The 18,154-nt window shown below is 31.8% G+C and overlaps 1 protein-coding gene across 3 annotated transcripts in view; it reads left to right on the top strand.

Annotated features, from left to right (window-relative positions):
- Positions 1-18,154, top strand: part of Ae2 (Anion exchanger 2) — a 152,126-nt gene that overhangs the window by 94,869 nt on the left and 39,103 nt on the right. For all 3 annotated transcript variants that reach the window (XM_065502972.1, XM_065502970.1, XM_065502971.1), the window contains exon 3: positions 13,271-13,418. In XM_065502972.1, the coding sequence (XP_065359044.1) occupies positions 13,271-13,418 (148 nt within the window). The remainder of the gene's footprint in view (positions 1-13,270; positions 13,419-18,154) is intronic.

Here is an 18,154-nt window from a genome sequence, read left to right as displayed (position 1 = left end):
AAACTTGTAAATTACACTAAAATGTTCAAGAACTAAGTGAGAATAAATGACAGATATGTGACCTTTAAAATCACATATAAGTTATTAAAAACAAAAACCGCATTCTAAAGATAAGCCATCTATTAACACACAATGTTGTGGATTAAGATCACTGGATTTATTTACTCGATATCTACAACTTAATGAACTCTACGACAATAATAGGTTCAATTACTTTTTCCAGATATATATTAATATAAATGTAATTATTATACAAAGTTTTTCGTAAACATGCATGCATATTAGGGCAGCACTTATTTTCCCTTTGTTTAACATTGTTTAACCGCCATTATCACAATGTATAGTTATGTTTTAACCTAAAGTTATTATAAACTGCTAAATAAGGGCCACTCAAATGGTGCATTTAATATAAAACAAAAGAAACTCCCACCCTATTTACAATTAAAATTAAAGTTCAGTTTGTTTAAAAATATGTATGTGTATTCCATTTTTTACCATTATTGATTTAAATGTAAAAACGAAAAATATGTTTCTTTCTAACTGAACACATTTTAGTTAGTAATTTCGAACAATTTTACTGAATCATTCTAATATTTATATATCCCTGGCTACGCTAGTGGGAGTTAGTACCAGCCAACCTTAGCATGTAATTGTAATTACCTGCATGTAGTACCTTTATACACACTTTATTATTAGAAGTATCCACACAATGAGAGATAAGTACATACGTAAATTCCATAGGTCCTTTCAATAAAGTGTGTGATACTTGTAGAAAACGTGAGCAATCTCAAGTATGATTAAGGTGTAACCATGACATTCGATTTTATTATTGATAAATAGAAAATCTACAATTTTTTGTTCGTATAATAATGAACTTTGCATATACTAAACCTTGTGAGATTTATTTCTAGAGGGGGTGAGCTAAATATAGGAGTGTACTAAATATATGTAGTTGATGGATCTAATGATATAGTGATAATTGAAAAACAGTTTATTTGTAAATGTAAAAGAACTCTATGGAATTAAGTTATTTATATGTAATTCGCCGCTTATTTAAGTATTGAGCGACACGTGTTCTATCTGTAAATAATACTTCCAAGGAATGAATAATAGACAAATATTACAAAAATAGTATTTTTCTTTAATTTTACAACATTCAAATTACTTATTTCTAGCATCTGTAACTATTATCTTAAAATTTAGAATTAACTATATTTAGATTCTAAAGAACAACATAAAAATTGGATCATATCCGATCATATGATATTCTTCCGTTCCATTTAAGAATATTTAGGGAACCATCCACTCAATTCATCTGTATTGGGCTATACATATATTCAAAGCAACGGCTCCGATTGTTAGAAATTATAGATTACTTTTCTTTTGCGGGCCAATCATAGTGAAATTTGTCAAATCACAAGCCATATTAACAGGATTATTTCAAACTCTTAACTTATTCAAAGAAACTGTCGATTGTTGTATAATCGTGATGTTTACATACATTTACTACTTTAATTCCCAGTGGAATATAAGGCCGAAACAAATGTTTTCCATTGTATTTCATCATTACACAACAATTTCGTCTCACTCCAGGATACACCATTCAACTATTTCTCAGTTTGTCGTCTCCAAGTTTTTGCATGTCTGCGACATCTCCTAGATCCTTGGGGGTAATATTCGACGTACTGTCTAGTTATATCGTTAGCTGGCTTTCTCATTATGTGTCCCAGCCAACCAAATTTACGCGATCGTATACTCAAACCTAAAGGAACCTGATTTGTTCTATTCCACAAATCTTTGTTTGAATCCAACGTTTTGCTATCTCCAGAAAATTTTTTAAAATATTCTCCTCAGATAGCAAAAGGTCAACATCATCATTACATTGTCTAGAATGCTCGTAGTTCGTGTTGTATGATGAATTTATGCGCATTTATTGGTTTTTTTTGATATTAATTTGTAAGCCGAATTTAACTGAACGTGTAGCAAAGACTTGGATCTTGGAGTGCATGCTAGAGAATAGTCGATATCATCTAACCTATCGTAGAGGCCCCACCAAATACCATGGTGCATATCTATGGAGTGGTTCATAACTACATCAAGTACTATGTTAAACAATAATGGAGACAAAACACAGCCTTGACGAACTCCGACGTTTGATGGGTTTACTTGATGAGCCCCCATGAAGTATAGAACAATTGGCGTTCTTGCAGAGTTCCATAATTAGCATAGTTATGTCCTTGGGAACTCCTTTGCATCTTAGAGCTCCACAGATCGCATTGTGTTGTAATTTGTCAAAAGCACGTTTGAAGTCTACGAAGAACACTTATTAAAGGGGTGATCGCCATTCCACCGACTGTTCAACAATTACCCTCAAGCTATTTATGTGATTAATACATGACCTGTTTGGCCTGTTCTCGTCTTAGCCCTCTCCTAAATCGTCAGGAATTTTCTCGTTTAACCAGAAACTCGAAATTAAGGGTAACGTTGTTGTTAGGGTGATGTCTGCTTTCAGAATCTCAGGAGGTATTCCATCAGGGCCTGCAGATTTAACGAGCTTCAGACTCTTAACTGCAGCTTTTATATCTCCGGATGACGATGTTGTTAATCGAGTTAGATTTAAAGTCAGCTGGTAAATCTATCATTCACCATTATAATAAAGGAATGTAAGAAGACGATCAATGGATCAACAAAAAATAGGATCGCTGATGTAAATGAGGTCTCTTTATCCGTTTATTCTTCTATATATCTTAATTGGTCAATAGCTTCGCCACCAATTTGAATTGAATTGAATTTCTGTCTGCATATCCTAGAAATTGACAGGTGACTTCAGTACGAGACCACATGCCGCACAAATGTATTTTCGTTTGAAGTCGTTAATTTTAACAATTGAGACACCGATACCGTTTTGTTTTCTTCATAATGCGAAGCGAACCTGATTCGTTTTGTTGGCGTTCGCGTTGCGTTTATGTAAACTCCAGACTAATGTTCTTGTTCCGATGCTGTGTTGTATAGTTATTATTGGTTAAAATAACCCTACGCCACCATTATGAAGAGTTTGTGCTTATGTTTGTAAAACCCAAAAGTATACTGATCGATTCAGAATCACTTTATGAGTCGATTACTCTACCCAAAGCACAGGTCGCAAATTTAAAGGTACAAGTACTGAAGAGTCCTGTTCAGCTCTCTACATCCGAAACAATTGAAAAAATTCACGATGTTGGCCGATTGGATATTGAAATTAGATGATAAAAAATTACCTTTTAACCCACAGATAATCATAATTGCAACGAAAAATGAGGGAAAAAGAGATCGATACAACTGGACTCTATCATAATTGTATGTAACTCTATTGTATAGTTAAAATTTGTATTTAACATTTTTGTAAAACCCTTGATTTATGTGGTCGTGTACAATATGGCTCTATCCTAATTAATAAAGTTTTACGTACCGATTTCTCTGTTGGTCAATTTCTGCTACAAAATATATATACCGAAAATATCCAGAATGTAGTTTGTAATTCCCAAAATTATATTCGTAGCGATTTTTGTTATTTAATATTTATACAAAAGTTACGGATTCACAATATTGGATTAAGCTTTCCTGTAAATTGGAAAAAAACGTGTCATATTCTCTTTATACCCTTTGCCATGAGTGGCAAGATATAAGGATAAAAATGGGACAACCTCGATTTTTGCCCTATTTTGTATCTATATCTGGATTAATAAGTCATTAATATAGACAATATTTATATCTAATAATAGATATTTCAAAGTCCATTGCAACGATGTATATAAGGCTATAGTAAGTTGGACCTACAATGGGTCAAAATCGGGAAAAATATTTTTAACCCAAATTTTTTTTTTTATCAAAAAATTTTTTTCCAACATTTTTTTTTAAATTAAAAAAAAATATTTTTAAGTATAATTTGATGAAGAATATGGATATATAAGTAAATCGCGCATATACATCTAGTAAATCGCGCATATATTTTTGAAACATTTGTTCAACTCACAACGTCTCCTATCATGCCATAATGTCCTAATATTTCACAATGATTTAAAAATGTTTATTGTGTTATCGTATCCAACCAGCAGAGACCTGCTCCGAGCACCTAAGAGTCGGTTAAGCCGAGCCGCCGATTCGTGAAATATTACGGCATTATGACAATATGGAGGAGACCTTGTGAATTGACCAATTATATATATGTGTTTTTAAATGGTTCGATTTTGGAAAATATTTTGTCGTTTACATAGATTAGTTATTTAGATTATCAATACTTTTATTTAATATAAGATAATTCTAACTAGTTGCCAGTAACACTACCAACTACTTAATACCTTTACGAAATACACTGAAAAAACACAATTAATTGTTTTCCTTACAAATGAATATCCATACATAATTAATGCATTTAAATAAGAAATGCTAATAATATAAATTAGTTCCTTAATGGTCAGTGTCCTTGGCTTGTTGATACATTTTTCCAAATTACCGTGTTTTTCTGTACTTCTAAGATCTTCAATTATTTGTTTTATCGACTACATTTATCACACAAACGTTTCTCTAATGAATAGAGTTAAGTTTGTGTTTAATGTTTGGAATGTGTAGTTAATTACTTCATTACTATTAATGAGTTGCTACTGTAAGCAATTTGACCTTTGAAGAGAACAAATACTTTTTCTCTCTTTTGCTTAATTTATTTATATTAAATTTTATTTATGCGAAACAGTTTGCTGTGGTCACTGTAATGGGAGGAATAAATTTGATATTGATATTTATGATTATCTTTTATGTATCTTGGTTTTCAAAATTAATATTTATTTAAGTTTTCATTAGTACTATTAATTGAATTCATATATAAAAATTTCCATATTTTGTATAACCTTCATATTCTTTATGACAAAATTATAACCTTTTTAATAACAATTTTCATATACTTACATAAAACTATACAATTTTCAGTTTTGTTATTGTCATAAAATTCAAAATGCGGGTTTAAGTTTTACTTTCCAAATCATTAAATTTTCTTTTAACATAGTTACACACGTAGTAGGTATGGTGTTGTCACTTTTCTCATGCTGTTCTTCAACAATTTTGAATCACATGTTTGTTTAAGCAAAGTTTTTGATCAATCATTAGCAAAGGAATTTTATGTATGTATGTTTTCCATCAAAAGACCTTGAAGTCATTTCACTATTTTTGTTTGTTTATTTCCATTTTATGTTTGAGTTGTATAATATTTAAGCCCAAAGTACTTACAGGCTTGTGTAGGGAGAGGGGTGTGTGAGTGGATAAACTAGATAAGAAAATTAGATAGATAGTTAATGTCATGGTTATTATATAAAACAACAAAGTTTAGATTTTACTGGGTACTTGTAAAACTAAATATAATGGAAAACTTATGTTATTATATGTAGTATGTCGAATAGGGTGGCTCTTATTTTTTATATTTTCAATTTGCGATGCTCCCAAAATCTAAAATTATTTTCCGTCATTTAAATATCAAATGCTGAAAATTTAAGCAAATTCGGATAACTTTTAAAGGTTTCACATTTAATTAATATTTCAACTTAAATTAAATGTTGAAAAAAATGCCAATTAGAATAAACTATTTCTAATGCTGTAACGTGAAGTTAGAAAAGCCAGTCCATCAATATAACCTAGTCAATACTAATACAAAATTTGATCTAACAAAAATATACTCGTACTAATATATTAATAATTCCCAAACAGTTTATATGAATTTTAATATAAGATATGGAAGAAAAATATTGTTACGAAATTGTACTTGAATTCAATTTTTTTTTAATTTTAACAGCTGATTTAAAGTTGCATAATGCTTCCAAATTGCAGTGCCTCTCAAACTGTAACATATCTGTGGGCATTATTAACATTAAATAAAAGCTATGAGTTGATCATTGATCGTAAGTATGGCAACGCTGAATGTTTGCTAGCTTTGACAGTTAAAGAACATTGTAGAAAAATCAACAGAGATGGCGTATGCTCTAGGCTTTGAAAATACGAGCTTTGATAGTTAAAGAACAATCTAGAGTGCAGATGGCTGTGTTATAAATAGTGGCCGAGGTCGCAGTCGTTAGTGAGTTTATCATAGACCCTATTCGAATAAACATCAACTGAGTGCCTTAAAGTGTGCTGTATTTTCCAAGTGAATTCATGTACATTATAAAGAGTGTCTGTATTTCTGCGAATTTATAAACGCTGTTGTTGTACATTTAAATAAATAAAGAGTTGTTACAATTTTCAAACTACTAAACGGCTGTTATTTGCAATCAAAAGTATCCGGTTTATTTAAAGGAAATAAACCAACGTTTTGAAAAGGTTAAAACGTAACAATATGGACAAAGGAAGCAAGAATTGTAGTCCCGATATAGTTATACTTTGCTCCCGGGTAACAAAGCATAATTAGGTGAGGCCAAAATTCTTACTTCGTACTAAGACCGTAGCTAAAATCCGTAGTTAACCGACCGAGAGCAGAATCATTTATCTCGTCGGATTGTACTAATTAGCTAGTCATAGCCAATAAGTTGTAGTTAGCCGATGAGAGCTGAAGAATTTATTATGAAGGCTTGCATCCATAAGCTATATTTACCCATAATAAGTTGTTAGTCGACCGAGAGCATTTATCGCATCTGATTGTACTTATTAGCAAGTCACAGCCAATAATTTGTAGTTGGCCTACCGAGAGCTGAAGAATTTATCTCCTCGGATGACATTCATAAGCTATATTTACCCATAATTAATCGTTAGCCGACCGATAGCCGAAGCATTTATCTCGTTGGGTTGTATTAATTAGCTAGCCTTAGCTTATAGAGCCAACGAATTCATCTCCTCGAATTATAACCGTTGCATTTACTTTTCCATAATAAGTCGTTCGCCGACCGAGAGCCAAAGCGTTTATCTCATTGAATACTTTATTAGAAGTTTCATCCATTAACAATCATATCCTAAAGCACTAGATAGCTCTGTAGTAAAGAAGATTTCAAAAGAGAACTTAAAAGAGCCTGGACATACTAGACATACCCCGGATGGAAACAAAAACTGCATCGCAAGGCCTAACATTAAGCCCCATTTTCTCAATATCTGGTTATCATTTTTCGTAACTTCCAATTAATAAAATTTTTGTATGAGAACTGTCAGTGTTTCGTAAGCTGTTCGCCATAATTGGATTTCTTATGTCCTAGTTGGTTTCAAAATACGTTTATACTGGGTGACTTTACTGTCACGGCTAAGTCTTGATTGTCGGTTGATTAAACAATAAAAACTGGTCGTTTTAATTTTCATGAGCGTTCGATTGACTTCTATGTGACAACGCCAAGTAAGACGTCTGTCTAATGGAATACCAAGCTTCGTGGTAACGAATGGGTCTAAGTATGTTAAATCTTAAATACTAAAATAAAAACTCTTGGCTCTCAATTGAAAGCTTCACTAAGCAAGTGTGCTCAATTTAGCAGGGGGTAGGTCGGCTCTGCGAAGCTTTGTATTACAAGTAGCTTTGAATGACGTTGAAATTTAAGTAAATCTTTCTCTTGAATATTTTTAAACTGGTCCTTTACCAATGAGACATTTAAGTCATTCTCTTTAGGATCTTAGATTGAGTCCTCTGTATTAGATCAATACAAGTTTCAGCTGTTCGCCATAATTGGATTTCTTATGTCCTAGTTGGTTTCAAAATACGTTTATACTGGGTGACTTTACTGTCACGGCTAAGTCTTGATTGTCGGTTGATTAAACAATAAAAACTGGTCGTTTTAATTTTCATGAGCGTTCGATTGACTTCTATGTGACAACGCCAAGTAAGACGTCTGTCTAATGGAATACAAAGATAGGTAACAGTATCAGCTTGTGAAATTTTTATATCATTCAGTGAGACAGACGGACAACGTCCCTCCTGAATGTAAAAGTTGTGTGTTTAGTTTTGAGTTCACTTACTCGTATTCGCCAATTTGGTAACCTATCACGCTAGCCTATCACTCACAAGCAATTCAGAGATGTAAATTAAGTAAAGTGCTGGACAGTGGACACTTGCCTGTGGAACACCAACTTGAGTCTCGATAATCTTCCGTTATATAATCACCGTATTTAACCTAAATATTCGGTCTGATATATAGGACATTAATAGTTTATGGATGCTTAGTGAAATAAACATTTAATATTGTGCTATATCCAAAAACTAGCTGAGCCATATTCCTTATTTTCAAATGAATTTCTTATCTCTCCAGTTAAATTATTGACTTAATCAATAGTCCCATGATGTTCACGGCAGCCAAATTGGAGGGTTGGGGTAATATTTCGATCATTTAAGTGTTTTGTAATGTTGTCCTGAAATATTTCTTCAAATAACAGCCATAGACTAGGAAGCAGACTTATAGGTTTGTAGGAAGGCGGTACTGTCAACCTAGGTACCTAGGTACTAGTATCATAATAATTTGAAAAATTTGGCAGTTTTTTGGAAAAAACCTTAGTCTCAATATTGTATTAAACAATATAGATAACATGACTATGGCAATATACGGTAGGATTTTAATCATGAGTGGTCTTATTTTATCAAAGTCGGGAGACTTTTTAAAATACATATTGTCCTTAATAACCATTTCAATGACCTCAGGTCTAATTCTAATGCAGTATAAGTTAATTGTCAGACACGAAGTTTCGTTAAGTACGAAATCATTCATCGGGTGATTAGGTTTAAATACATCTCTTAAATGACTGGCACTTCTCTTTGGCACTTCTCGCTCAACTGACATTCTCAATGGACTTTGTCCCTCTACAGGTGGCTTTATGTTTTTTGCTGTTCGTCAAAGGAAAAAGTTTGCATATTTAGTATATATTTATTGTCAAACAATTTGTGATTTGATTTTTTTTACAACATTTAGTTTTAGATTTTTTTAAAATACGAAAAAAACCTCTGAATATTAACAAATTTAGCTAAAATTTACAGCATTTGAAGCATCGAAAATCTGAAGTGTTTAAAATAAGGACGACCCTATTATTCATAATTATGTGTGTGTGTGTGGATGTTAGTAGAAAAGTGCTGAAAGTGATATATATCAATATTATTATTAATGTTTATATATTTTACCAATTAGCCTGCTTTTGACGTAGGCTCTATTCTCTGCTTCTTTATTTTATCAATAAAGTAATTAAATGTAACTGAATTGCTTCTAAATATAGGCACAGCCTTGCAAACATATACATTTAAATATCTACATATCAGATAAATAATGATATTATTCCGAAGGTTGTTTGATAAGTTTTGTGTATATTAGAAAGGGAACATTTAATAGTCGTAGATTAATGTTTATGATAGAAACATCTATCAAATCCTTATCTGGTGTCTACTCGACATCCAGATTGGTACATGAATGTCGGGTATTTCAAAACGAGATGGCGAGACATTCTAACCTGGAGTTATTCTGGGTGGCGGGTCATTCTGGTGTACTTGGGTATGCTATTCCGGATGAACTGGACACAAAGATGGTCACGTCTACAAGGTGTTGAGATCGATCTTCTGGTCGGTTTGAAGCTATCCTGCTTTAAATTACTTATGCAGCGTAAATTATTTAAGTCTGCTCAGCTCAGATGGTCTAATCTAACAAATTGCTCGATATGGAGGCTCAATTGACCCATTCTTGACCATCATAGGTCAATGTTCCTCACGGGCTAGCATGCGAGCTCTGATATCAAGGATTACTGGGCACTGCTTGATTGGTGTGCATGCTAGGAGACTGAACACTCCATACAACGACTTTTGTAGAAGTTGCCATGATGAAGACGAGGAGGAAACTGTTGAACGTCTCCTCTGCCTATCGGGGGTTCGGACTGCGACTAACCTAACCTAACAATTGTATTAAACAAAATATACTTTTATGATCTCAAAAAATATCCTTAAATATTTCACATTATATTTCGAATTTGAAGCTATTGAATGCAGCCATCTGAATAAAACTTATATTGAATCCAAATACAAATTTAAAAATCTTAGAAAATCTGGAAAATTAGCATGAAATTGTTAACAAAACTTGATATTTACTTAATTTGTTATGCATAGCATTGTCATTCCATTTGTTACATATGGAAATATTGGTCGTAGAACCAAAAGTGTATATATCTTAGGTATTCATAAGATTCTAAGATAATCTAGCTGTGTCCGTTCATCTGTCTGTTAAAAACACTATAGGGACCAAACGAAAGAAACTAGATTGATTACATTTTCCACAAATTTTATCTATTGACAAGGTTTGTTTGGTATTGAAAATGGGAAATATCGGTCAATAAGTAATTTATAAAGGGTATTTTTTAAGCCCAAAAGAACTTGAAATTTTAAAAGTTTAATAAAAAAAACAATTTTTATTCAAGAGATCACTACATGACTTTAACATTTGGAAATGATTTCGGGCATATGTATATCTACCACAGCTGTTTTTGACAAATCTCATTCTGGACATTCAATTTTGGGCCACTTTTTTGAGCATTGTTGATCACGAATAACACGTTCTCCAATAGGAAATAATCAAGAGGCGTCAAATCGCACGACTTTGGAGGCCAATTGATAGAACCATTTCTCGAAATCTAGTTATCGCCAAGTTTTGAATTCAATAAATCGATGGTTTCGGTCGCCAATGACACGTAGCACAATCCTGTTGAAACCACATCTAGCCCAGATCAAAGACATTTATATGTTCAAACAAAAAATCATTGCTCATGTGGTAACGATCTTCATTGACCGTAACGCGATCTCCGACTTCATTTTTAAAGAAATAAGGTCAGATGATGGCACCAGCGTGTAAACCGCACCAAATTTTTCTGGATGTAATGCAATCTGTTGGTCTGTTGAAACTTGGTATCACAAAAATTTGCCTCATCGCCGAAGAAAATTTTGCGATAAAACCGTGACCTATAAGTTGCGCGTATTGAGGACTGATTTTTAAAGTAAATTTGGATAATTTGATAGCCTTGTTCAAGCTTTAATCTATTCATTATGATTAGCCAGAGTATACTGATCATAAATGTCAAAAACCATGTCATAAGTTCTATCAGGTTGAAAACATACCCTTTATATAATGATATTAACATAAATATCGATCATTTAAAGTTTTAAGACATTAATCACTTTACCAAATCCTGTACAGTTCGAACCATAGATTAGCTGTCCAAAACCTTCGTCTTTTACGGCTCACTTGGGTCCTTTGAATGTTTCCTTTGTAGTGCCTAGGAGAAAATAGAAACAAAAGAAAAGACAAAGAGAAGTAAAAGATGAGGGAAATCTATAAATTGAGTAGGAGTGAAGTTTGCAAGAGAATAGAGAAAGATACAGGTGGAAATTGGAGGAGTAAAAGGAAAAGAATTTAAGAATTCAAAGAATTCAGCTAACACAGACTATCATGGGATAGTTGCTGGGTCACTATGAGCTACAATTTGCATGTTCCGTCTTAACAACCACCTGCTTTCCCTATACGCCTTAGTTCCTTCCCAGATAACCCGGAGGGATTACTAAAGGATCGCTCACCTAAAATCCTGACACGTAGATCACCCAGTGCCGGACAAAAGAAGTGTAGGATGGTCTCTTCCTCCTCATCATTCTGACAACTTCTTCAGAAGTCATGATGTGGCCTCCCAAATCATGCAGCATGGATACCGGAAGTGCAATGCCCGGTGACCATAGCCACCATGTGCATTTACAGTCCAACGCAGGTCATATCATCCTCGTAATGGCACAGGGTTCATTACCCCACGGACCATAACTGATTCATGTCTCCGTGGAATGCCAAAACTACATTTTGATGGGTACAAAAGATTCGGCATAGCCGAAAATAACACTCTTGTTATTTTGCTTAGGTTAGGCTAGTAGGTAAAAAATAACTTTTATAAAATATTTGAGAAGTCGCCTTTATCCATCTTTTGATCAAATTTTAATTTATAACAAATTTTATATTAATCAGTGCAGTGTAAAGGATACCTGCCATTAATACTAAATGACCAACCACTATGACACTTCTGTTCATTCACTTATACCTTTTTTCATGAGTCACCATGATTACTCAATAGAAAGATACTAAAAAGGCTTCAAGAATTTTCAAAAATTCCTATTGTTTACAATGGCTTTTCTTTATGTTTGTTAAAAAAAATAAATGTTGTTTTGTTCTTGATTGATTTACAATCAATATTTTGTACATTTACATACAAACATACATATCTGTGCCTTTTGTAATACAAACAATATATTTGTTCGTTTCAATAATATTCAAACAAAATACATAATGACTTGGTAAATTACTTTGGTGTACGCATTCAGTTAAGATTGATAAGTAAAAAGTAAATGCTTACATATATGCTAATGATTAGAGGTACACTAAAAATAAGAAATTTGGGTTTATTCTGAAATAATGACGTGAATTCTTGAACAATATAAATACAGGAATTATTTTGTGTACTTTCCACCTGAAATTTACCTAAAATTATGTACCACAGTGCCGACATTTACATGTGCTTTTGAATTCACAGCAATAAATAATTGTTCTGGGGTAAATATGTACTTATGTACATTCTTTTGTCATACAGTTCAAGCTGGTTATAGTGAAAACCCTAAGTTGTAACATTTTGTTACAAATAATAATAATAAGTAACAAATTGTTTTGTATTTATTTTTGTTACATTTACATGGAAAACTTGGATTATGACAAAATTTATTATGAGTTAAAAAGTTTTTGGGCGCCAATATTTTGTAAGCAAAATAAATAAGCAATTGCCCATAATTAAATAAAACAAAAACTTTTTCCAAGATTAACAAACCGTAAATATAATGAATAGAAAAATCAATTTGTAAGCCTAAAAGAAAATATTTTTTTAGAAAATTAAACCGACTGGCTGGCTGTCAATTCAGTTTATCTGCATTTAACTGTAATATTTATCCATTTGAAAAAGTGTATTTACAAAAATTATTATTACTGTGTCAACGAACTCATGTGTGCATTGTGTTAGGTAAACGACAATCATTTTAGACACATTATTCAGGGAATGCTTGTTTTATATGTAAATTAATTGGTAATTTAATTGGTTTGGAAAATACATCGAACAATATTTTCTAGTTATATTTTCTACCACATTTCTCCAAGTAATATTTGCTGGTTGTTCGTTGATTTCGGTATAATTTGTATAGAAATCATTCGACAATTTTAATAAAACCAAGCTTTTTTTCTTTCGACATCTTAATAATTAAAATACTTATTTTTTTTCTTTTTTCTAATTTCAGTCTGGTGGAAATGAAGATCCTCATGAAGTGCTCTTGGACTCGGAAATGGAAAAAGTTTTCGCTGGTCCAAGTTCATTAAAGGAAAAATTTGATGTTACCACATTTCAGGATACGGTGCATCCTATTGGATCTTATAAAAATAAAAATGGTAAGAAACAGAGATAACAAGAGATTTCAAGAAAAATATTAATTTGCTAATATGCAGAACATTTCTGTTTTTACTGATAAACTTTAAACAAGTCAAATTTGTTTCAACCTTGCACCATGAGTGGTAGGGAATATGCAAATTTATCGTTCCGTAAGTATTCTTTACTGCTTTGCGCACTATAAACCTTATAGTGTAAAGTCCTTAAGGATATCTTTAGATAGAAAATCAATTTCATTTATATAGTGCTCAAAAATCTCGTATAAAGTCCGGAATAGATATGTCGCTATTTAAGTACTATCAGACAAATCTGTAACAATAATATTTATTCATACATTACAAAGTAATGGGATAAAATGCTAATATAATTTTAATTTTCTTGGCATTTTAACGCAAGTACTTAACACAAATGTGGAGCTAAATAAGTCATTAGTTCGATGTAGATGACTACTTAAGATATATTCAGAATACAATACTGGGTATTAATACTTGTCAAAAACTCATATATTCCCAGCAGTTCGAGGAGACAGTACCGAACTAGTGATTTTACCCATCATTTAGGGTGGGAGCTAGTCACTTCAATAGCCACGTGACTAGCCATTTTAACACGGGCATGTCCTAGGCAGGGGGTCAATTGTCTCCTTTTGATTACATTGAGACTGTCTTATAGATGGTCCAAAGTAGTCAACGTATTGGATTCACATACCGGTTACATAGAGTCAGTTACCTTACTAGCTACCAAACTGGTTACTTGATAAGCTACTTAACTAGCTTTTTGTGTCGTATGCGGAAGATTATTGACCCCAAATAGTCAGTCTAAGAGACATATCCTTCTGGTGAGTTAATTAACTAATTTCTTAAGTTCAATTTAAGAGTTGTAATAAGTTATAAAACCAAAATGATATATTTAAAATACAATATGTACATAGTCAGATTGACCGACTCCAGGTTACTTAGCGTAAGTTAAATTACTAGTCTCAAAGGATTATTTTCAAAGTAACATAAGGTAGTAAGTAAAGTTGCTAGTCCTTAAATATAATTATAGTTATACTTTTGTAGTGAGTAAAATGGCTTATCCCTAAATTTAAATAAAATTGAAACAGACTATACTTCAGACTAAAATGAGACATTAGGAGACAATTGACTATTCAATAGATTACTTCTGGTGGGTAAAATAACTACTTTCTAAAGTACAGCACAAAATAATATTTTAAAGTGACTTCAGCGCAGATTACTTAGAGACACTAAAGTGACGATTGTCTTCCTGCCAGATTACTTGTGGTGTATAAAGAAACCAATTGTCTTCTCTCTGCACTACAAAGAGCACATACGTGTCAAATGGCCAAAATATATAAATTGGAGTCAGCCAAGTGATAAGACATTTGAGTACGAATTACTCACAAAACGATTAAGGTGACTACATTCCAGATTACTTAGAGACACTTAAGTGACGATCGTCTTCACGCTAGATTACTTGGGATGTATAAAGTAACCAATTGTCTTCTCTCTGCACTACAAAGTGCACACACGTGTCAAATGACCAAAATATATAAATTGGAGGCAGCCAAGTGATAAGACATTTGTGACAATTACTGTCTTTAAGGGATACATTGACTACTTGCTTAACTGCTGGGTTATAATAGAATTACATCGTCTATACTACCGCGTAAACAAGCAACGCATTTCTCGAAACGATTTATTGGCATACCAAATTATTTTAATAATATTAAACTTTGACTATAATAATAATTCATTGATTTTAATGATTTCCAAAGAAATGCTCATAGTACAGTTTTTAATAAAATTTAAAATTCTACTTCCAAAAACTTTAATTATAAAATATATGGGGGATTTTATGTCAAGTGAACCAACTTTTGAAATCGATGTCTTCCGATCGGAATAAAATTTTCTTTTGAGCAAAAAAGAAAAAAAAATCTTAAAAAGTAAAAAATTGTATATTTTGAGTTACAAAATATTTATTTTGATATATATTCCACTAAGCGACCAAAAGGGTCTTCAAGGAAAATATCTAAGCTTTCTTTTGAGCAAAACAAAAAAGTTCCAAAAGGGTCCATTTTGAAAGATAAAAAGTCAAAAAAATTTTTGATTTAGCAAAAAAAGTTTAAAATTTGTTTTGATAGATATCCAACTCGCATCCCAATAAGAGACAAACGGGTCTTCAAGAAAAATATGTAAACTTTCTTTTGAAAGAAATATGCTCATTTTGAAAACAAAGTCAAAAGAGTTTTTGATATCGGGAAAAAATATTTTTTTTTTATTTATTTAATTTTTTGTGAAAGATTGAAGAAATAGCTGTCTAAACTATTTGGGGCACATTTGGCTAAGAACAATTGTTAATAAGTTACATGGATGAGAAAAAACTCCCGCTTGCCGAAAATGTCAAACTAAGAGAGTTCTCCACCGATCTTTTTGAAAAATTGTATCTGAATTACTATCCAATAGTGCAAATTTCATCCCGATCGGATGACATCTATGTCAAGAGTTGGTTCATTTGACATGATATCTCCCATATACCAAAATGTATTTTTGTAACAGAATAGCGACCCTATAATTCTGAAAGGGCATGTTGAGTAAATTTTTGTAGAATAAATTTATAGTCCAGCTGGTCTGAATTTTTTTTTACAGTGGGTGAAAATTTTAATTAGTTGATCGAAGGTAGCGTTATACTAAATGAAAAAACGTTGTAAGTTAATGTCTGAGAAAATTCTTATTGTCAGAGTTATATTGTGAAATTTTATGGGGAATATCTTAATCCTCTTGTTCTTCTCTGTAGGTGTCAATTTTACTCCTTTTTCGAGAAAGTCAAAAAAAGTCCAAGAACATTTTTGCCAAAAAATTTCAGTGGGGGTCACCAAGGTTACCAAAGTAGTAAATAACGCTCTTTACGCTTAATTAGCAAAATTACACGCCACTTTGGGTCTCCCAGTTTTATAAAAAAGTAGCCATTGAAACTAGTTGAAATCGGTCCATTATTTTACCTATCCCTCATACAAATGTCCTCCCATAATAGGAATTTCTCGTTCATAAAACATTTATTTATATAGGTATGTACATAAATTTCGCTTATAATAAGTTGTAGATATACGGAAGCCATGTCACCTAATTTGATAGTGATCGGTCCATAATTAGTCAAACCTCCCATATAAGTCCCACTTCCGAAAATCACTTTAACGAGCATAAACCTCTTATGAATGTTGGTATCCACATAAAGTTCGACAGAACTAAGTTTCATATAAACATAAAGCACACAACCTAATATCATGGCAATTGGTCCATAATTGTTCACAACTTCCACATAACCCCCACTTCCCAAAATAAATTATTGAAATTTAAAAATGTTTATAATCATTTACTCAGTTGTATTATATATACTTATTTACTGAGTTAAAGAACATTTTCTCAATCTCTGGTTATTTATTATAGTGACGATATATTAGAGTTTTTTTATACAAAAATTATATTACTTAGTTGAAGGTATATTGTTACGAAAAATGATAACCAGAGATTGAGAAAATGGGCCTTACTGAGTTAAAAGTTATGTGAATTTAAAATTAAATTAAGATAAGTATTTTTTAGTTATACAGATAAATGTTTTTAATACTTTTAAAATTCGTAATAATGCGAAAATCGGAGCCTTCCTAAATAGATCTGTTTTTTATGTGAATTTCAACTTTAAGGAAATTTTTCTCTCAAAAAACTAAAGCCACTTTCAAATGCCCTAATATGTTCTACATTATTTTTTACAAATGGAATTTTTCACCTCGACCTTGGTACCAGTGTTGCCAGGAGCTGGCGAAAAAAGAAGCTATATTGGCTTCAAAAAAAGGCCAGAAAAAGCTAAACCGCTTTAGAAAAAAAGCCAAAAAAAAGCTAAAATATTATAAATTAAGAATTTTGGTTTATATTTATTTTTAAATAAAAAATTAGAAAATATGTTCATAAAATTCATCTGCTTTACTTAAAGGAAGTACTAAAAAGTTAAATACTAGATTAACCATGTCAGAAAATGGACATTGTTGGTTCTATATTTGTCCATTTGTAGTTTAATATATTGTGCCCCTGAGCCTTAAGCTTCGTAATTTTATTAGCACTTTAATTTTTCACTATCAATATGACATAATATATTTTTTTTGGTTTTACTACTTTATTATCAACGGGAAAAAAATTGATTTTGCGTAGAGTTTTCATATGGTAATCTTTGTCGCAATTGCTCAATTAGTTTAATTTGTCGTATTATTTTTGTCATAATCATCACTAATTAAAACGTTCTTTATTTTATCTCTCATTCATCAAACTAGTATGAAAAATGTGTCAAAAACATTTAACAATTTTCAATTGGCGACGATAATGGATCAAATTCCTTGAATTTTAAATCAGAAAACAGCAAATGATTTATTTACTTTTTGTACTTTGTGCAATACTGGTTTTAAAAAAAGATGGTACGCCAAATTATAATCAGTGTATTAATTACTTAAAAGTTTGGCTTTTTAGAATTGCTGGTTTGACGAAATTAAAACAAAATGGGTTTTAACTCGAAGCATAGATCCATAAGACGTTTAACGGCTATTAATCGCCATCGAGTATCACAAGCCTTCAAGAGTTTGTGGGGCTCTTGTCCATTATATAATGATGAATATAATGTGTAATAACAATTTTGTCTTGTAAGAGAATTTGCTAGACATTTAAGCTTTCAGATATAAAATACTCAATTTCATTTT

Source organism: Calliphora vicina, chromosome 3, assembly GCF_958450345.1.
Source record: "Calliphora vicina chromosome 3, idCalVici1.1, whole genome shotgun sequence".
NCBI classification, from domain to species: Eukaryota; Metazoa; Arthropoda; class Insecta; order Diptera; family Calliphoridae; genus Calliphora; species Calliphora vicina.
This window is presented reverse-complemented; position numbering and strand designations above follow the sequence as displayed.